Source organism: Acartia tonsa, chromosome 6 (assembly GCF_053477335.1).
Source record: "Acartia tonsa isolate MP-2025a chromosome 6, ASM5347733v1, whole genome shotgun sequence".
In the NCBI taxonomy this organism is placed as follows: domain Eukaryota; kingdom Metazoa; phylum Arthropoda; class Copepoda; order Calanoida; family Acartiidae; genus Acartia; species Acartia tonsa.
The window spans coordinates 33,170,777-33,193,707 of NC_137265.1; the positions used below are offsets into that span (position 1 = coordinate 33,170,777).

The window sequence follows — 22,931 nt, forward strand, 5'->3', positions numbered from 1 at the left end:
GCTTATTGACACCACTACAATAAAATCCTTTAGATGAAACATTTTGTAACAAGCATTAGTAAAAATTACACCGTAGTAACACCTAATATATTTATCTGAGTTCTAAGAGGAATGTAACACATTGAAGAGTTTTGATAATCTGTATGTAATACTAGCAGATGTGCTCTAGTTTCTAGGAACTCTGCATTCAAAGCACAAAGAAAAATAGCCTAAAGCGATACCGGACCCTGTGTAAAGCTTGCCTAAAATGGAGAACTTCTCAGTGAACCTTACTCTTTAGACAAAAAGAATTAACTACTTCATATTCTAGGATAGTGTATTCTAAATGGATATTTCTATAACTGAATCTGGCACTGCACTGGTTAGACATGTCAAATTGGGTATAATCTAGGAACTAATGCAAACTAAACTAATTACAATTTGATTCATATCATTATCACACTTTGACGATATTTAAAAAGACTTCGGCATTAGTTGAATACGTTTTTTTTTAAATTTACAAATAATGAACACAAAAAGGAATTTTAATTTAAAGGTTTATTAATTACAAAAGACAATAAGTATAATAAAAATATTATTATTAAAAAGAAAAATAAGAATATATAAAAGTTTATCATAACACTGGAGATACCCTTTCAATTCCGTCCAAATTACTATGAAACGAGAAGATTATCTGATATTTTACTTCAGGGTCATTGAATTCATATCAACAGTTCTGAAACAAAGAAAGAATATTAAAATAAAAATTTTGAATAATAAAAGATATTAAAAAGAGAACAAGTTGCATCTCATAAATAAATTTAACAATCTGACCAAAACATGTTGATTCCTTTAAAAAATCTTATTTTAATCCCTTATTTCACCACTGCACAATTATAGCCCCCCACAATCCATCATTTGAAAAAAACTCATTTCTAGTCCTTTTGTCAAAGAAGAAACTAACTCTATCAGACGCTAATCCTTAACCCCAAAATAATTCATAGAAACTTCTTCATTTCACAAGAAGTTGGGATTATGGGTAGTCTACCAGTCATAACCCGCGACCGTGGCTCAACACGTAGCGCATCCGCTCGTCGCCGGGAAGGTGATAGGTTCGAATCTCGGGCCGACATCGCGTCATATCTAAAGACGTTAAAAATGGTTCACACTGCTGCTATGTCAGGTGCACGACCAAAATAGTAAGAGTATGGGGAATGTCTTGGCCCATAAACAGGCGCAACTCATTACCATGCACAGTTCGGACTTCTCAGACAAAGGTCGTGCAATCAAAGGGTTGGTTGTCTGATGGATGTTACTTAACCTAATATCCTTGGGTGTGAGAGTATCGCATCCTATTACACGCGGATGATGCTCTGGATTCTCTAGATGAAGTCTACCAGTCATAGGATTTATTTTTCTTACCTTCCCTTAAAGGTAATCCAATACAAATTGCTGGCCCACATTTCATCTGGGTTGTGGGGGGTCTGCTTACAATGTTCAGAACCAAAAGGATTCAACCCCTAATAAATAATAAAAAAGTAATAACATACACTAAAATTCAACATTATCGTATAGTTAGTTTTCGTGTAATTGTTCAGGTAAGGTTACAATAGGCTATATTAGGTACAGAGTAGCCCCGTAGGGTCAGGTTGCCGCAGGTATAGGCCACACTGGGTTCGGGCCCCCACATAAAAAATTGTAATTGTTAGGCAATATTTAGAATTATAAATTAACTTCTGACAATAATATAATAAATTCTTTAAATGTAATTTCATAGAGAAAGTTGAAAAATGAATTGCGAATATTCTTCGGGTCTTTGAACTTTATTATCTACCTTTTGTAATTCTTTGTATTCATGTACATAAAAAAGTTATAAAATGGCTGTGTTGCTAAAAAAACACAACCATTAATAAAACCCCAATCATACTGAAAAGCCAGGTAAGCAAATCATTTGAATAATTTATAAAGTTTTCATTTCAATCAGTTCCTACAGATGTTTGAAATCTTAGTAAAACAATCTAATTATAGCTTGTTTTATCCCAATAGTATTCTGTAATTATCCTTTATTTTATAGATTGTAGGACCTATATTAGTGAAGAATTCGAGTACATTACTATTTATTAAAGCTGTTTTAATAGCCTTGAATCATATAAATTAAAAAACTATTATTTTGAAATTAATTGATAATTGTCTTTTATGGGAAGTATAATCGTAGCTTATTAATTTTCAATGAGAGTTCTAATTCAGCAGTTCAAAAATGAGAAAATTTTTTTTTTCACATTATGTCAGTTAATTTTGTAGTAACTTTAAAGGGGTAGTTGCACGAAATGCATTTAAACTTGAATTTAGTGAACTGCACATTTTTTCCTTTTTAATGGTTAAGACAACATTAATAGGGTAAATATTTGAAAGAATTCAAATTTTCCCACATTTAGCTTTAAAATATCAAGGCTTGAAAATCGTATTTTTTGACATATGCCATTTATATAGCTGGAATATTTTTACAAAAACAGTATGACGACTAATTGAGTGATGTCTAATTGCTTGTTATTTATTGCAATACCATATCATACATGTTTAATGGTATACTTATAACTTATGCTTGAAATTATTTTTCTGAAATGCACTTCATGCAACTATCCCTTTAATAATAAACATGAAAGAGGTTAAAAAATCGGGAATAGTCTCTTTCGTAACATCGCCCCATAAGGGGCGATTCGTCGTATTTTAAAGTGGCTCTTTATAGATTATTTTAGGTTAGGTTATATTGGGTTAGGTGATTGCCCCATATGATTAGGTAATTGGCAACGCAGGGGCTATAAATAGGAGAAAAGCTACTGTGAAAAATACGAAGAATCGCCCCATAAGGTGCGATGTTACGAAAGGGACTATACCCAAAAAATCTCTGTAAAGCTTCCTTCTAATATTTTCGGCTACTAATAGAAAAATATAGCTGGCATTGTCCTAGCCCTTTAGTTCTCAGTAAATAGTCACTCAAGAGTACAATATTCCACGTAAATACCCCACTGTATCTATATATATTTAGTTGATATTTACCTTTGAGATATAGTTTACGAATAGGTTATCTAGTCTCACAATAGAAGCCTCATATTCTTCCCTAGATCAAATAATATGCTTTAAATCAGTGTGAGATCATTGTGGCTTGAATGTAATAACAAATGGAAAACTGATGCATAGGATTTCCAATTATGCCGCATAAAATTATATCAAGTATAATCAATCTAAAGTTCTTTCCTAGATGGTTTAAATGTTAAAACTTTTAATAATAAAAAAGAATTAATTTTGGAAATGTAATTGAACACTTATTATTCATACCCGGCAAAACAACATAAAATTTAATTACATTTTATTTAACTTAAGTTAATTTAAGATATTCAATGAAAAGTAAGGAAATAAAAAATATAAAAAAATATTAGTAGTATTTTTTCACTTCTCCTGTTTTGTTTGTAAATTTATAAAAATTTGTAAAGATAAACAGACACATCAAACTACTAAAAATGGTTTAAACCCTAGTATCTAAAGACTTCATCCCAAATTTCCAGTAATCAAGGAGAATATCGCAGACATGCACAAGTGAGACAGCATATTACTTTAGTAAATAGGATACGATTTTAAAAATGTGACAAAGTCGAATAGAACACACCCCGGTGAATTGAATATTGCTAATTAATTTGATTTCTATACTTTACAACAATAGCAGACTGAGCAATATTAAAATAATCAAGGTTGAGGTTAACTCATTGAGGCGTTAGATTCTCCTTTTATTTCAAATAATCATCTAGAAAAACCTATGGGCTTCATCTGCTTGTAATAATCTAAAGTCCATGATGAAGGTTAAGCAACAGCCAATTGACAACCAGCCCTTTAATTACACAACATTTGACTGGAAGTCCTAACTGTACATGATAATAAGCTGCGCCTGTTAAGGGCCAAGACATTCTCCCATACTCTCACTTTTAGAACCACGTGCCAGCAGCAGTAGGTACCATTACTAGTAAGACGCGATTAGGTCCAGACACAAAACACAGCTCCTTGAAAATAAGCAGGAAAGCTTTCATTTGCGCTAATTAATTTACACTGAGTATGACAACATCCATAAATAGCAGACCTCATCAAATAAATGAGCCAGTCACACTTGAATAAAAACCTACTTGCTAAAGAATGTAAACACGGTGACAACTTCTTTGTCCAATAGAAGTTCTAAAGTTGGCTCCCAAAACTCATAAACACCCTGTATTATAATAAATTATTTAAGCATAAATAAAATAAATATTAACAAAAGTAGACAAATAAGTTTCCTGTAAATATAAGAGATTGGTTGGTATAAAATTAGCAAAGTGCTCAATCTTTTCCATAAAAAAAAGATTAATCTCCAGAAGGAGTTACATTTTTCATGATTGGTGTTGTGCATAAAATTATCATCCATTGTCTAATCCTTTTATGGTATATGTAAGTTTACAAAACTTCTACTTGACTAAACATCGCGTTTAAATCTAACATTGCATTGCGGTAATAAAGTGGTCATGGATAACATCTTATCGACATATCGATTATATAGTATTAAATAAAAGTGGTCATAGCTGACATATAATCTACATATCCATGGCTAACCTCAGCATGAAGTCCAGGATGAATGCCAAGAACAACGTCAGGCTGTTCTACCTTCTTCTTCTCAACAAAACTAAAAACAAATTATTTAATGGCGAACCAACTTTTTAATGTGAAAGGTATAGTAGCCCTTCTGTAAACAGACTGGGTGAATTAATCGTCTGCTATTCAAGATAGCCGCTGATTTTTTTGTGTTGATTCCCTTTAAAAATGAGCATTAAGAATATAATTTTTTCAGTCATGCCTGAAATTTCACGGCTTCGAGATTTTTTTATATCAAGGATGAAAAAGTCAAAAGCATACAACAATTCTTGTTTTAAAGCGCTTTCTATGTCATACAACATTTCTCTCTTAATTTTTCTATTTAGAATTTGCCAAAGTGTTATTGATGGTCGAAGGATTTTTATTTTGATCTACTAATGAATTAAATAGCTGAAAACAATCCTAGCCACAAAAATGGACAATAAAAAAAAGGGTAGTAGGTAGCGTAGGTAATGTCTTTTACTTTAGACAAAAATGTCTACTTTTTATATTTTACTAGCTGTTCCCAAGGAAGAGGATGTGAGTTCAGAAAAAAAAAGCCTCAAAGCGTTTCCTGGAAAAGTACAACGCAAGCGGAACAGCAATTTTCGAGATCTGCAGCTTTAAACAAACAAAGAAATATTATTGCTTAAAATATTAAAGGATAATTGTAAAAAAAAAACATTTAAAACTGATTAAAAAATGGAAATATGTAAGGCGTAAAATATTATCTAATGATACAACATAAATAAAAATACAAGTGTAATAATAAATGGTTGATAATATTACAAATTATCCCAGGATTCAATATAATAATTTATCTTGTCTAACCACTATCTGGCTATTGCGTATAGTAATTCAATACAGGGTTCCCTGTTAAGCTTTGTAGCTTGCATTATATCAACAAAGCGAGTAACAGCTACATAGTTATTATATATCTATACCTTTCTTCCAAACAATAATGTTTATCTAGCTCATTGTATTAGGTGAACACAGCAAATGGGTGGTTGAAGGAGGGGAGGTTGATGACAAAAACATAGCCAAAAACCAACCCAAGACATTTTTCATGGAAAAAAATGTACAATTGTACAAGTTGTACGTTGTGTGTTTTTGTTTGTGTTAGTTTATTTTCTCTAAGATCTCTTGAATGGCTGAACTTGAGAGAATATACATATCCATGGTAAATATAATTTTTAGATGCCTAAATTAAGTCGAAGTACAAAAGGATTGGCTTTGTAATGTAATAATAAATCAAAAATAGGTTTGACTTGAAAATTCTAGATTTATATTAAAATACACTTCCTCAATTATCTTTTTAAAAAACATTACTCGAATAAAATATATGCAAATAAGTACATGCCTATATTAATATCATAAAAAAAGAATACATATATGAATATTCATAATAATTGGTTATACACCAATAAACAATCTTTTTATAAAAGCGGTGCTACTCTAAAAAAGTCTATCTGACATAATTTGCTTGTACTACAACTAAACATTTTATTTAAAGGGGTAGTTTCACGAAATGCATTTGAACTTAATTTAGTGAACCGCATATTTTGTGCTAGTTAATGGGTTAAACTATATTTATATGGCATATATTTGAAAGAATTTCAATTTTCTACCACGTAGTTTTGAAAATATCAAGACTTGAAAATCGTCTTTTTGTGATATATGCAATTTAAAAAGTCGATTTTCAAGTCTTGATATTTAAAAACTACCTACGTGGTAGAAAATTGAAATTCTTTCAAATATATGCCATGTAAATGTAGTTTAACCAGTTAACCAGGGAAAAAAAGCGGTTCACTAAATTAAGTTCAAATGCCTTTCGTGAAACTACCCCTTTGAAAATAAAAAATAAAATTTGATTTTTCTCCCATTTTTATATTTGTCAATGGTTTTGCAAGATAGAAACAGATGATTATAATAATTTGTAAAATGGTGATTCTTGCGACGAATAAACACAATTATATTATAAGCATCCTCAATTTCAGGCAGATTTTAAAACATATAAACATATAACATATCATATCAGTGGCGTGCATAACGATTCACTAGAGGATTGTGAAACCATGACGGTTGAAATAAGGGGGAAGACAGGCCTTAATAATTTCAATTTTAAGGGGGGGGGGGTGTCGACAACTCTCTACACCAGCTACTACACGCCACTGGGCCAAATCCTGTAAATTTTCTAACACTAACGTATAAGTTTAAATTTCTAAAGCTAGTCTTATATTCGTTTGTCTGATTTGTTGAGAGACGCTTTTTTGGATGTTTCCATCCTTGTTTCATTACTTATTCAAGGTTATTGATTAGTGTACTGTACATTTACATCCAACAACTAAGATCAGTTTCATTTATATTTATAAGGGAAGATCATTTTATAGATAAACTAGTGGCTTCGCCCCTAGACTCTAGGGGATTCGCCCATGAGGTAATGGAAAGTCAACCCTCCTGAAAAATTTTGTAGTTATATTTTCAAAAAAGTTATTCTTTGCCGAATTACTCTTTGGTAAAATTAAACCCAGGTTGTGCGACGTATGCACAAAAATTTCAATTCGTAAAAATTAAACCCAGGTTGTTCACCGTATACACAAAAATCGAAAACTCTCCTCTGTAATTTTTTTTTAATACCTATAACTTTTTACAGATGTCAATTTTTAAAAGTTACAAAAAGCCAAAAAAAATTTTTGGGTGATTTTTTTTTATTTTGAGTGGGGGTTCATGGGGGCTTCGCCTCATGGTGCAGTGGGGTTCCCCCAACCCAATTACTGGTTTTTGTTTACAAAAATAAAATGAAAATGGGTATTTTTTTATTTTTTGGGGGGATTGGGGTGTCCCACCCTCCTAGAAAATAGCCTAAAACCATCGAAGGACCAGTAGGTATATTCCCAGAAGAGTAGAGCCCAATTTGTTCAGCAGTTACTGAGATTTTACAAAAAATGTAAAAAAAAATTTTTGGGGCGGGTGTTTTTTTTAGTTTTTTGGGGGGTTGGGGGTGTCCCAACCCCCAGGAAAATAGCTTAAAACCATCACAGGACCAGAAGGTATAATCCCTGAAGAGTAGAGCCCAATCGGTTCAGCGGTTACTGAGATCTTAAGCTTCAGGCGGACAGACAGACGGACAGACATCAAGCTACTTTGTATTATAGATAGTCAAATATTCTAAGAAAAAGAATACAGCCAGAATTCTACATGAAATAATGATAATAATTGGAATAAAACTTGTATTTATAAGAAAATTTGCTTTGGAGAAAATAAAATAAATATTAAATTCTTTAGCTTGTTTAGTATGCAAAATATAACAAATAATTACATATTAAACTTAGATATCAAGTTCTATCTAAGGTATTACAAAAATTTAAATAAAGTAAGAGATTAAGTGAAGTAGGAGATCATCACTGACAATCATAGAGATGTCTCGCATTTTTAAATCCAATATTTGATGTAACCCTTATGCTATGTCTACGCATATTTAACAAACATCAATTTCTATAGTTAAAAATTCGTGAGGTGTTTTCTTAAGTTTGCAAAGTAACGTTTTTAGTTAATCAATGCTAATTTTGTTCTTGGTTGAAACATTAAAACTCTAGTCTAGTCCTTAGAGAGAAATCCCCCCCCCCCATCTACCATAAGTTGAGTATAAAGAGGTTGAGTATAAAGAAATTACAAATTGTTTTGTAAGTAAAATTACCGGTTTCTGATAATAACAATAATTAAAGGGAAATCTCATTATTCGCTCTTTTTTTAAATGCAACTACAAATCTTAGCGATATTAAAAGACTAAAAATGATAAAAAGATTTTAGAATAAAATAAGCATAATATTTGAATTGAAAACCTAGATATTTATTTACATCCAAGAAAAGCCACAAGGCAAATAAATTAAAGAGAAACTGCACTGTTGATCAACTATTTTTTGGCTGGAAATCCATAGTTTGAAAATTATAGGACAATTCTAACATGCTTAAATTAATCAATTTATCGCATCATATTATAGACAGCTTTCCAGTTACTTAGAATGAAAAAATATACAAATAAATCCAGTTTTGTGGGCACTGATGTGCCTAAGGCCCGTGCTAAAAAAAATTTAGCATTAATTTTAGGATTTTTATTTTAATAATTGTGGAAATTGTGGGGGGAGGGGAGGGGGAGTAGCCTTTAATTTTGATAAATAAAATGGCTCTGTGATTACGTATTCATACAAACTCTTTTCATAAGCTTAGAACTTAAATAGCTCTACATTTTATACAATTTCAAATCTTTAATAAAAAAAATAGCAGTAAGGTGGTTGTACTAAATTGAAATTTGAAATATGTATTATTGATATAAGAGGATGACTAGTATTATAGGAAAAATATGTACTTTCAATATATTCAACAAAATATTCAATACGTCTATAACAATATACACAATCCGTATATAAAAATAACAGAATGCTATCCATGTTTCTGTCTTTGTGTAGCTTAGGATCTCAGTAACCAACGGACTGATAAGATTCTCCATAACAGTGAAACGTCCAGAAATGATTTATAACTATTTATAAATAAGCAGTTATGTTAGCATGTCTCAAAATAAAACAAAAATAGTAACCTGTCCCAAAAATCATGATAAAGACCATCCCAAGCTGTTAGTTTACATCTTTGATGGATCAACATGGGCGCGGATGGAGGGCAATCCTGAATAGAATAAGAATAAAAATCTATCAATAGCTAAAATTATAAATCAATTTAAAAGCTTTTATAGATAATTAGGAAAAATGGATGGACAAAGTAAATTTTCTTAGCATATTTTGAAAGCAAATTTCATACAGCAGCCTAAAAAGAATTTTTGATATCTATATTATCATTTGTAGCAAAATTGAGCCCAAAACATCCCAAACAACTAGCGGACGCGGAATTACCTGGGCTAGTTGTTTATTAGCTGGATCTGGAGAAACCAAGGTCAACTTGACAGGATTTTGCGTAACAACTGATAATATCTAAATGAACAAAATTATTAAAGGGTGCCTGCAGCATATTTGACAATTTTTTAATAACATCTAATAGTGACACTCTTATAATTCTTAAACAGCAATATTTTGTATAGGCTTGCTTTAATTATAAACTATGTATATACAAAATAAAGTATAATAATCACATAAAAGTACTACTATACTAACTTTAAATTAAGTTAAATTATATGTTAATGTATACCTAATAGGTAGATGCAGAAATACACTTAAATTTCTTTACTTGTCAAAGAGATGACGCAACTTTTGATCTCAACTGCCTTTATTTAGCCTGATTAAACTATAAAAGGAGAGTTGATAATTTTTACAGCTTAACTACTCTGTAGTCTAGACCGTCCTTACGATGAATTTCATTTTTACCTCATTGAAGAACCCGGAATAGATCATGGTAGCCTCTGGTCTGTCTGTTCCAACGAGATGGATGGATTTGGCCTTGTTGTTCGATCTGGCCCCAGTATTGTTAGCTAAACACTGAAATATAAAGAGATTGCCTTATTTTCTTTGCTTGATATTAAATTGATCTGACGAGGGTTATTTGCATTAAACTTTTAACATGATATCATTGACGTTAAAGGTTGAAATCAAACAAAACTCAAGCATAAATCAAATTATATTACCTTTCCAATAGTAATAGGATGAGTAATAATTCCGGTAACAATTCTTTTATAACTGGATAAAATTTCTTCATCTCCTGGATAAGCTCTAAAATAAAAGACAATAATGAAAGTAGTATTAAATATATTTACATTTATTGTAAAAAAATTAATTATTAAGCAAACATGTAATTTTTACAAATCAAGTAATAATTTGTTATTAAACAAAGAAACACCGTGTATTGGACTTATCTAGGAAATTATACTTTTGCTAAATAAACTGTGTTAATCAATCCTTTTTATCTAAGTTAAATATCTTTTATTAAAGTCGCACACGAAAATTAAGAATTTAATACATCTTTGCTCCAAATTCCTCTAAATGGCCAAAATAAGAAAAGTTGCGTTAGCTCCTCACCCAATTAGCCAATACTACTAAAATTTAAATTCATTTGTGTAATGACCAGGGATCTTGGGGGATAAGAGTAAGACAATGGAAGATAAATTGATGAATGCACCAATAAACAAAGTTTCCCCTTCAAAAGATTTAAATATTTGGTTGAAAAGTTTCAGCACTACCAAGTACTCAAGTTTTTGAGCTAACAAGTGAAATTGATTAGTAATAAAACTTTGGGTACCAGTGTAATTTACAGTCAAATGTCCCCTTCCTGCCACCCTGGATACGACTTATATCTTGAATTGAACTAATGTTTTTTTTAATCTATTTTATTTACCTGTCAATGTATTTCCACCATTTTTGAACTAATTGAACTTGAGTTTCTAACAGCTTCACTATCTGAAGATATAAAACTAATTTTTTGGCCAATTTTATTATGTTCACAAAGTTTAATCATGCAATGCTTCTTTTAAATACGTCATATAATCAAGTATGGGCAGGTTTTAAGCTATTTTAAAACAAACCTGCGGATGAATTTCCCACCAGTCCTTCCAACTTGTCACCTGAAATTTGGAAACTTTTTTATTGAGATTTACATATAATGAAATTATATGAAGTTTTAGAACATAAAGTTTAACATTTAAAACTTTTTTATATGCCATGCTTATTAGACTATAAAAGTTGGAAAGATTTTTAATCAATATAATAGATTTGAAATCTGCATAAAATTTTAAGGATTTTTTTTATAAAATTCGTTTTTTATATAATTCTTTATTTAAAGGCGCAAATACGATTTAAGTTAATAAATTTTGACCAATAGGATAGCTGGATTGGAAACTACCTACGCTCTAATTGGTTGAATGATGTACGTCACTTAAGCTTCTCCAATCAGAGCGCAGATAGTTTTCAATCCACCAATCACAGATCTCAAAATTATTTAACTTAATTTGTATTTGCGCCTTTAAATAAAGAATTATGTAAAAAACTAATTTTATAAAAAATCCTTAAAATTTTATGCAGATTTCAAATCTATTATATTGATTAAAAATCTTTCCAACTTTTATAGTCTAATGCTTATTGCTTAAAGGGAGTGTGAACGTAAAAATTTCTCATCTGATTATCAAATCTTAACATTTACTAAGCACATTTCACTACACTGATCAACCAAAAATGTCCTATTCACAAAAATATCCAGAAATAATGCCTTGATTTTATGGTATTTTGAGAGGGAAAAAGGAAAAAACAGGGAAAATCTGAACGTTTTTGTTTCTTATAATGTTTGTAGGGATATTTAACTTGTCATATATAGTTGAAACAATTTACTTACTGTTAAGGATTTATTTTATGCTATAAAATTGCTAATTCGTTTTTTTAATAACGTAGTAATTAGGTAATAAAGACATATTTTAAATTCGTATTATTGACAAAAAAATACCTCACTGTCTACAAAGGGTTGAATCTCATAGGTTATATAAAATAATAATATCCTTTTTTATTGTGTTGAACAATAAATAACCCACTTTGGAGAATTAGTTTACACTTTTATCAGACTGTTTATAAAGAAATATTGCGTCTTTATTATTTACAAATTTGTAATTAAAGGTGGGCGAGAGATGGGCCATTTAAAGTTAATTGGATACTAATAAAAAACCTGTTTCTGGCTTTGTTATTGTATTTGGTTTTCAATAAAAAAATATTGCTTATTTTATCAATTTCTAAGTAACTATACATTGGATTAAAGCAAGGATTATGTTAAAAGTCAGCTTAACTGTTAGGAAAAATCTAGAACTATGTGAAAAAGTTTAATTTTAGCTATGATGGGAGAAAAAAGCAATTTAATGCACATTTTATATAATACGGAAAATTTCTTCCTTTCTCCGTACCTTATAAAAATCGTCGGAAAAAGCCGTTTTTTAAGCAAACAAAAGCGCGTTTTGCTCTATCTGTGAGATATTATGAATGAGATAATGTTAAGATTTGATATTAAGAGGAGAAAAATTTACGTTCACAGTCCCTTTAATATTATTCCTAATGAATTTAAATGCTTTAAGATAGAAGGATTTACAAAGAGAGGGGTAGGTTTCTGGTAAAATCCGTAAAGGTTAAGTGTTAAAAAGTTAAAAACAGTAGTAGAACGCTAAAAATTTATTTAACTTTAAAATTTTTTTTTTGTCTATAGTTCTTTTCAATAAGAAATACACATATTTAGTGAATATTATCGTTCTACTACTATTCTTAAGCTTTAAAACACACACCTTTACGGATTTTACCAGAAACCTACCCCTCTCTTTATTAATTTTCTACAGACGGACGAACATACTGACATATCCTAATTATAGGTTAGTTGCGCTCATAGAAATAGAGGAAGATTATGCATAGTAAAGTAATGAACATGAAAAAAATACTAAAGATGAATGTAAGACTAAACACTTTTAAGTTTAAGAGTAGCTGCACTACTTATAATTGTATATTTTACCTGGCTTGACGGCTTACTCCATTTTTTCTTGGCCAAAAGTTCTGGTAGATTTTTCGGGATAGCGCCTGGAAAACACTCTACAATCTAGATTAAATAATACTTATAGAGTAGGTTTGCTACTTAACAAAGACGAATAGGATCATAAGAAGCGCAGCAGTAAAACTTGTCATGGATTTGGGAATCTAAATTACATTAGCACTGCAAACAAGGACAACTATGTATAAAAGTAGTGCAGCAATAGAATTCTTTCAACAGTTTTGTATAGGTTATGTAGAGATTAAACCATCTGCTTTCTTAAAACCAGGAAAATTACGTACATGAGTAGCATAGCTGCAATAAATAGTAAGAGAATCAGAGTAGAGGGAAGCTATTCACTTCGAATAGAGTCTGTCGATATATATGCTAAAAACAGGAGCGTTACAAACGACAGACAGATAGATGTAGAATTACTTCGCTACCATAACACACACATAATAGATGTCAGACTAACTATCACTAATATATGGAAATGTTTAATTAAAATGAAATCCATGTTGAAAAAATGCACCACTAATATCGTATAGAAATATTTTGACCTAATTTTGACCAGAACTCAGGGATAAAGGTTGTGTTAATGAATAAACAAGGGCGATTTCGTCCAATTGTAGAGGAGCTGATTGAATTGTTAAGTTAAATATTAGGTCATACGTAAATAGATATAGAAAAAAAGGAGAGAAACATAAAGATAAAATAAAGAAAAAATGAGAGATACTATTTTTTTGGGAGGGGAGGGGGGTCTTGTTAGGGTTGCCCATACAATTTTCTTTTCATTTTACTAATTTTTAGTGAATAGAAAGGGATGGGGAAAAGATAAGAAGAGAGGGAAAAGGGAAGGAGAGGAATAGTTATTTCTCGCATCGTATTATAAACAGCTTTCCGTGGATATAGAATGTACAATTATGAGATTAAAACCAGGTTTTTTAGCCCCGACGTGCCGGAGGCACCGGCTAAAAAACTGGTTTTAATCTTATGATTGTACATTTTTATATTCGTAGAAAGCTGGATATAATACGATGCTAGACATAGTTTTTTTCGTATGGATAAGAACCGGTTCCTATCCACCGGATTCGAATGAATACGAGAAAGTAAATTATTTTCACTTTTAATAAAAATTGGGCATTACCGACAGACAATAGGATAGATAGATACGAACAATAAAAGAGTATCATCGCTACAATAACTAACAATTAAAAATTAAAACCAGTTTTGTTAGCCCGGGCCTTCGACCTTTCAGGGCTTACCAAACTGGTTTGAATATTATAATTTTTTTTATAATTTTCGCGGAAAGCTGTCGATAATACGATGCTTACAAATAACAATTACTCTACAACCATTTCTTCCCCTAATATTTACAATATCAATAGATGAAATGTCCTATTTGTGATCCATTATCCTATCCCTGTGTATCTGGATATCCTCTCATCCTTTCTTTCAAAACTGCATCAAATCATTATGTAGGCGCTGTTTATATCATTCCGCAGAGATTCTTTCAATTTCAAATAATGGTTCTGTAATGGAATTTAAAGCAGTCAGCTGTATCTTTCTACTGAGCTGCGCCTGGCTGTATATTTAATAAAATAAATAAACCCCACCAATAATTTTTAGTGTTTTTATGCTATTTCATAATGTTTTGCTGTTTTGCTTATATGATTGAACACCGATATATGCTCCATTATAAAAAGGGTTGAAATGGATTTATAAAAATTCTATATCCTAGTTTTTCTCTCTCTAAATTTTGTACCATCTCAACAAAATATAAGGTCACTCATATCTATAATACAAAGTAGAACGATGTCTATCTGTTTGTTTGTCTGTGTTTCTGTTTGTTTGTTTGTAGCGAAGGATCTCGCTAACCGCTCAACCTATCGGGTTCTCCTACACAGGGTAGCTTCTCATAGGTCCCGGGAAGGTTTATAACTATTTTCTTGGGGGGTGGGACACCCCCAACCCCCCCAAAAAAATAAAAATACCTCCCCCCAAATTTTTTTTAAACTAAAATTAAAACAGTGGGATCGACTACCCCCCCCCACCTCATAAAAAAAAATTCCCCCCCCCAGAAATTTTTTTTTTACATTTATTTTTAAAAATCTAAATTACGAAAAATTGGTTTGATCAAATCTCTTGGGGCAAAGCCCCTAGAGGCTAGGGGCGAAGCCGTTAGTCTATAATACAAAGTAGAACGTTGTCTGTCTGTTTGTAGCGAAGGATCTCGCTAACCGCTGAACCGATCGGGTTCTCCTTTACAGGGTAGCTTCTCTAAGGTCCCGGGAAGGTTTATAACTATTTTCTTGGAGGTGGGACACCCCCAACCCCCCCCCCCCAAAAAAAAATGAAAAATACCCCCCCCAAAAAAAAATTTTTTCTTCTTTTTTAAACTAAAATTAAAATAGTGGGGTCGACTACCCCCCACCCCCAAAAAAAAAAAAAATTTCCTCCCCCCACAAATTTTTTTTATTTTTCTTTTAAATCTAAAATACGAAAAATTGGTTTGATTAAACCTCTTGGGGCAAAGCCCCTAGAGGCTAGGGGCGAAGCCGCTAACATTACAAAAAGTAGGATGATTGTCTGTCTTTTTGGTTGTTTATTTTGATGACTGACGTGCCTCCATTATTCATTGAATTATTGTATTATTCCCTAGAAATGGACTATTATTCCTTGGATCTTACATCAGATTTTCATGTTCTCTGATACAGTGAAACAACGGACTAAAATAACGATTACCCCCTTCCATTCCCTCCTACTGCATGAATGAACCGACCAATTATCGGGTTCCATGTTAGCAACTTAAATAGTCGACAATTTTGCTCCAGTCGCAATATCCACGTATATTCTAAATCCATTTATCAACAGGTTTAGGATGTAAGCTAAATGAAAAAATATAAAACTACTACTCTTTAAATAAGGTACTCCGTCTGTCTGTTTTTTTTTACACTCTAATGTTTACAATATAAATACCTGATCAATCTTTTCATTTTTAAGTTTATGTTTGTTTTGTTCTGTTATTGGGTTCATAACATCTAGCTTCTTCAGGGTAACCTTAATAAAACATGTTTGTTACTCATGATCTCAAAAACCGCTGAATATTTTATATTGTCATGTTGGTGTGCACCCCAGGATCTTAAAGGATAAGCCAATGGACGATAAATTGGTAAACATACCAAATGATGATAAACAAAACTAACCCTTCTGAAGGTTATTGTTTGTAAAATTGGACAATGATATGAAGTTTGAACCTTTCAATCAAAAGTCCCCACATTTTTTAAGCCGTCGAATGAAAGAACGCATTAATATAACAGCACTAGAGTTGGCTCAATATAACTATATCGCTATTGGCTAGTTTTCTATAAGTTCATATCTATTTATCTATTTCTCAATAAATCAATTTTCCTCCCCCGCCATTACTATCTAAAAGAAAGAAGTAAATATTTATTAATTTAAATGATTTTAAAAAGATTATTTCAATTATATTTTTTTCACATTACCATCACCAAAGGGTTAATATGATTAAAATTTTAGTTTTAATATTTTATCACAAAGGAAGTGTCGCCACAATCGAATTCTTTTAAAATACAGTTTTCTTAGATTTACTCTATTATGAACGTATATTTTTTATTTATGAAATAAGGATTAAATACTTCAATGTAATTCAAATATCTACATGAAGTGAAAAACCTAATTCATTCCATAAACAAATAGGATAAAGGTCTTATTGCTTTGGTCAATGAGAGTTTAATGAGGATTATTGGAGCACTATGAGTTTTAAACACTTTACCATTGGAAGACTCGAGCTCATTTATAGACGTTTATTTCCTTTATAGATCTGTCATGGATCTTGATGCAATAAAGCAGGCTGTTTTGTAAATGTTAAAAATTGGAAGATTTCATTAAATAAAAGTAATCGCAAATATACTTAGTAAATAATTTTCACTCCTTTGTTCCTTATTGTATCTTTTCGTCACGGGAATCCTTTAATTTACAAGGTTTAAAACCAATAATAGTTATTTCTCGCATCGTATTACAAACGGCTTTCTGCGGATATAGAATGTACCTTCGGCACCTCGGGGCTAAAAAAACTGGTTTTAATCTTATGTTTGTACATTTTTATATTCGTAGAAAGCTGGATATAATACGATGCTAGACATAGTTTTTTCGTATGGATGAGAACCGGTTCCTATCCACCGGATTCGAATGAATACGAGAATAGTTATTTCTCGTATCGTATTATAAACGGCTTTCCGCGGATATAGAATGTACAATTATAAGATTAAAACTAGTTTTTTTAGCCCCGTGGTGCCGAAGGCACCGGCTAAAAAAACTAGTTTTAATCTTATGATTGTACATTTCTATATTCGTAGAAAACTGGATATAATACGATGCTAGACATAGTTTTTTCGTATGGATGAGAACCGGTTCCTATCCACCGGATTCAAATGAATACGAGAAATAAGTTTATTCTTACCTTAAATGCAAGTTTAGTTTTATCCTCAGTTTCTTTCCCATAAGGTTTTCCCTCCCCAAACATCTCCTCAGGGGCGACTAGCACCCCGTCAGGGGCCAAGATCCTATACGAGAAAATTTATGCATTAAATTGATTTAAAAATAGATTTGGTAGAACCTATTACACCTAATTTCCAATATAAAAAAGATTATTTAAGCTAATCTAACTCTAAATTGAGTATCTTCTAATTATAACCCTTACTAACCCAAAATTGGATAATACTAAATTTTGTTTTCCTTTTAAGAAATTGGTTTTACTGACAAGTGGGAGAATTCAGAGGCAAATGAGTTTTTTCTTGAGATGAAATATCTCTGTCTTTCTTAATCTTCAAGTAGCAAAGCTACTCTATAATTTGTATATATGTCCATTAGATCTTTTCATGAAAATACCCTTTTTCGAATTTCAATCTTCTGCTAACCTAAAAAGTTACTTTAGGGGCCTAGAAATATATGTACAAAATTTCAGCTCTCTGTCTCTACTGGCGACCTAGCGCCAGGCATGTAAAATATCAACAGATAACGGTAGCACGGCGGTTTTAACAATATCTCAGTAATGTGCAGGTTTTCAGCTCTTCTGCATATTTCAATTTAAACACATAAGGCCAAAGATATTATATCCAAAAAATCTTTTGTCAAAGTCTACTCTAGACCTAGCGCCAGTCAGTTTTCTAAAATCATGCATTTTATACCTGTGAAAAATGAAATCGCCAGCGCTAGGTGTAGAGTAGACTTTGACAAAAGATTTTTGGGATATCATATCTTAGGCCTTATGTGTTTAAGTTTAAATATGCAGAACACCTAAATTCACCTTCCAAACCATTCTCTAAGCATTTTAATTTTTTTTTAGAAATAACGGGATTTCAAAACTGCCTTTTGAAAAGGCCTAAAAAATATCTTTTTTTGTCCTTTTTTTCACTGTATATAGTTACAACTTATTAAGATATTATTCTCAGTTAAAAAAAAATTGGCGCTTCCAGCACCAAAACCGGCAAAAACAGGCAGTTAAACTTCTGAACCCCTACTTAACCCCCTGACAGACCCCCCCTCTATCTCGGCTCCTGTTACAGATAGAGACGTAAACTTTTTTCTGGTTGTTCATGTGTATTTTTAGAGAATTGCTTTTTCTAGTCATAGCGGTCAGACCGCTCCTTATCCGCTTTTTAGCGTCCAGCCGCTAAATATTAAAACAGCTGTAGAGCGGCCAATTTTAAAGCTAAGAAAACCAAATTTTATGACAAACTATTATTTTTTATAATAAAAAATACCTTTTTTGACCATCGCCGAAAAACAACAAATAACGGAAACCGCCAATTTTGGCGGTAAAACGGCCAATTTTAAAGCTAAGAAAACCAAATTTTATGACAAACTATTATTTTTTATAATAAAAAAATACCTTTTCTGACCATTGCCAAAAAACGACAAGTAACGGAAACCGCCAATTTCGGCAGTAAAATGGCAGTTGGCGGCGCCAATTAATATTTTTAGCTTTAGCTGTTTATGATCACAATAAAAGACTACATACAAAAATTGGCTGATTAAGGTCTGGAAAGGGTCAAGACAGTTAATTGTTTAAACTAATGTAATAGATTTTTATTTTAGTCAGATGCCAGACACAGACAATTTAAAAAAAATAACATTTAGAAATATTATCAATTTGTCTACAAAGGGTTAACAACAAAATCAAAATATACAAATCTAATTATTAAAAACATCAAGATGATCTTCTCTATAAATTTTATTTGAAAAGCATTGATATTTTTATCAAATAATATGACAATGATGACAACATTAATAAGTGATTAAATACAGACAAAAAATAGGATGACAACATCCATAAAGACAAAGCTCTAAGATCAGAAGTAAGAACAACTCTCTTGTAATTACTTTTGTAATATTTAATCAACCTTAGTAAAAAATAAGATGAAAATTAGGTGTTCAGGTATGATCCAGCAGGATATAATCCTCCTAGTCTTCAAATAACTTTGAATGGCTCCAGTGTATTTATTTTTTTACTCATAGACTTAAAATTGTAAAATTAAGCTTATCTTACATGCCTACATGACATATTAAATTTTTTTTTTAAATCAGCTGTTGTTTCCAGCTGACCGCAGCCAGTGGCGGCAGTCCATGTAAGCTTCAAATCAATTACATTTTTTTAAAAATATATATTAATTCTTGAGTAATAATAAACTTCCGTGAATAGTAAGGCCATGACCGTTTGGCCACTCCTTGACCGATTTTTAACTGATTTTTTATTTCCTACCTGTAGTTTTGCCGTTTTTAAGCTGCCAGTAGCGGAATTATAAAACAGCTTTAGACCAGCCAATTTTTGTATGTAGTCTTTATTGTGATCATAAACAGATAAAACTAGCGCCGCCAACCGCCGTTTTACCGCCGAAATTGGCGGTTTCCGTTATTTTTTTTGTTATGAAAAATAATTGCTCGTCATAAAATTTGATTTTCCTAGCTTTAAAATTGGCCGCTCTACAGCTTTTTTGATATTTAGCAGCTGGCTGCTAAAAAGCGGATAAGGAGCAGTCTGACCGCTATGACTAGAAAAAGTAATTTTCTCTTAAAATACACATGAACCAACAGAAAAAAGTTTTACGTCTCTATCTGTAACAGGAGCCGAGATAGAGGGGGGTCTGTTATGGGGTTATGTAGGGATACAGAATTTTAACTGCCTGTTTTTGCCGGTTTGGGTGCTGGAAGCGCCAATTTTTTTTTTTTAACTGAGAATAATATCTTAATAAGTTGTAACTATAAACAGATAAAAATATTATTTAGCGCCGCCAACCGCCGTTATTTGTCGTTTTTTGGCGATGATCAGAAAAGGTATTTTTTTATTATAAAAAATAATAGTTTGTCATAAAATTTGGTTTTCTTAGCTTTAAAATTGGCCGTTTTACCGCCAAAATTGGCGGTTTCCGTTATTTGTTGTTTTTCGGCGATGGTCAAAAAAGGTATTTTTTTATTATAAAAAATAATAGTTTGTCATAAAATTTGGTTTTCTTAGCTTTAAAATTGGCCGCTCTACAGCTGTTTAAATATTTAGCGGCTGGACGCTAAAAAGCGGAAAGGAGCGGTCTGACCGCTATGACTAGAAAAAGCAATTCTCTAAAAATACACATGAACAACCAGAAAAAAGTTTTACGTCTCTATCTGTAACAGGAGCCGAGATAGAGGGGGGGTCTGTCAGGGGGTTAAGTAGGGGTTCAGAAGTTTAACTGCCTGTTTTTGCTGGTTTTGGTGCTGGAAGCGCCAATTTTTTTTTAACTGAGAATAATATCTTAATAAGTTGTAACTATATACAGTGAAAAAAGGGACAAAAAAAGATATTTTTTTAGGCCTATTCAACAGGCAGTTTTGAAATCCCGTTATTTCTAAAAAAGAATTAAAATGCTTAGAGAATGGTTTGGAAGGTGAATTTAGGTGTTCTGCATATTTAAACTTAAACACATAAGGCCTAAGATATGATATCCCAAACATCTTTTGTCAAAGTCTACTCTACACCTAGCGCTGGCGATTTCATTTTTAACAGGTATAAAATGCATGATTTTAGAAAACTGACTGGCGCTAGGTCTAGAGTAGACTTTGACAAAAGATTTTTTGGATATAATATCTTTGGCCTTATGTGTTTAAATTGAAATATGCAGAAGAGCTGAAAACCTGCACATTACTGAGATATTGTTAAAACCGCCGTGCTACCGTTATCTGTTGATATTTTACATGCCTGGCGCTAGGTCGCCAGTAGAGATAGAGAGCTGAAATTTTGTACATATATTTCTAGGCCCCTAAAGTAACTTTTTAGGTTAGCAGAAGATTGAAATTCGAAAGTGGGTATTTTCATGAAAAGATCTAATGTCCATATCTGCGACAAATGTGATTTTCTCTACTACTATTTAAGGTGGACAGCTGAAAATTTTGGTATGTAGTATATAAGCGGGGGGGGGGGGGGGGCGGGGTAATGCAACCATATCGTAATTAATGATTAAATGGCACTTAGAATCCGAATTTCGTTACGAAACTTGGCATGAGTAATCCTTGATAGGTTTATTTCCCCTAAATTGTACAAAAAAGTTGGAAAAGTAACGGCTGGCGGCTCAGCCGTATAGCCATTTTTTGGCTATTTTCAGAGCAAATCCATCACGAAACCTATCTCCACATAATACTACCGTCGCTCCAAAACTTTTTCAAACGGTTCTAGCCGGTACTAGAAATTAAAAAATAGTTTTAGATATTATTAACATGAATTAAAGCAAAAATATGTTTCAAAAAGTAATTTATGACAGATTTAAAAAATAGCCAAAAAACGGCATTACGGCTGAGCTGTTAGCCGTTACTTTTTCAACTTTTTGTTCAATTTAGGGAAAATAGACTTACCAAGGATTACTCATGCCAAGTTTCGTAAAGAAATTCGGATTCTAAGTGCCATTTATACATTGATTACGAGATGGTTGCATTTAACCCCTTTACTTGGTCCGTTGAAATACTTTTTCTTACAAACAATTCGAGTGTTTTAAAAAGGGTTTATCAATTATCGCGTATTATCCTTTCTTTCTTATGACCACTAAACATATGCTTCGCTAATTATGGATGATGTCAACCTTGTTAATACTTACTTTGCATATTTTTGGCTAAACTCCGAAGGGGGGTACTTAACTCCCTCCATTCTATATTTGTAGTCTACACTGAAAATAAAATTTGATGGAAAATTAAGTGCACGCCCTTGCTGTCTTTAGAAAGTTTTGTTAATTTTTCATGGCTTCCCATATAGCATATCAAATAAAAGAACATCATTCAAATAGATTAGCTTGCAGAAGGGCGGGGAGGAGGGCTGTTTAAAATAACCCCCTTAAAATTCAAATTTGAAAGTCAAGCATTTTTCACTACATCGCCCTCTGGCGTGCATAGCCAGCTACGCCAGAGCTAATAAGCATGTCTAAAATCTTGCTTTTTGAGAGATTCAAAGTGACAAACGGATCCACTAATAGGTATTTTTTTTTATAAAACTTTACTTGAAATTTACTCACTCTCTTTTTACACAAATTACGATATTTATAACTAAATTTATCCTTCTTTAGTAGATAGATATACCTAATTTTACATCTAATATAACTGTATTTATATAGTACATATTGCAACTTTCACGAGATATTAGTATGAGCTAAAATAGAAACTAATACTAAAGAAAGCTTTCTTCTTTACTTCTATTTATGCAGAAAGAATAGTCTGAATGCTACTGTTAGGAATAAATATGGGCTTTCCCCTTCAAAATCATAACAAAGATG

The 22,931-nt window shown here is 31.8% G+C and overlaps 2 protein-coding genes across 2 annotated transcripts in view; one reads left to right on the top strand and one right to left on the bottom strand.

Moving 5' to 3' along the window:
- LOC145322438 (uncharacterized) overlaps positions 1–22,931 on the top strand; it is a 442,211-nt gene that overhangs the window by 199,433 nt on the left and 219,847 nt on the right. The window lies entirely within an intron of this gene.
- LOC145322437 (putative protein MSS51 homolog, mitochondrial) lies at positions 299–22,358 on the bottom strand. The gene is made up of 15 exons (XM_080164427.1): positions 22,263–22,358; positions 17,603–17,705; positions 16,099–16,179; positions 13,105–13,188; positions 11,153–11,191; positions 10,966–11,027; positions 10,259–10,343; positions 10,002–10,112; positions 9,534–9,611; positions 9,224–9,309; positions 4,612–4,681; positions 4,152–4,231; positions 3,037–3,097; positions 1,402–1,499; positions 299–715 (listed from the first exon to the last, which is right to left on the bottom strand). Exons 1-15 carry the CDS (start codon positions 22,310–22,312, stop codon positions 682–684), a joined length of 1,122 nt encoding a protein of 373 aa, XP_080020553.1. The 5' UTR covers positions 22,313–22,358; the 3' UTR covers positions 299–681.

Excerpts from the sequence above, each read along its gene's own strand:
- LOC145322437 (XM_080164427.1), bottom strand. The coding sequence starts at position 22,312 with ATGGAGGGAGTTAAGTACCCCCCTTCGGAGTTTAGCCAAAAATATGCA. Across the intron at positions 13,189-16,098 it reads AAAATGAAAAGATTGATCAG|ATTGTAGAGTGTTTTCCAGG; the intron begins GTATTTATATTG and ends TATTTAATCTAG. Across the intron at positions 11,192-13,104 it reads GGAGTAAGCCGTCAAGCCAG|GTGACAAGTTGGAAGGACTG; the intron begins GTAAAATATACA and ends TCCAAATTTCAG.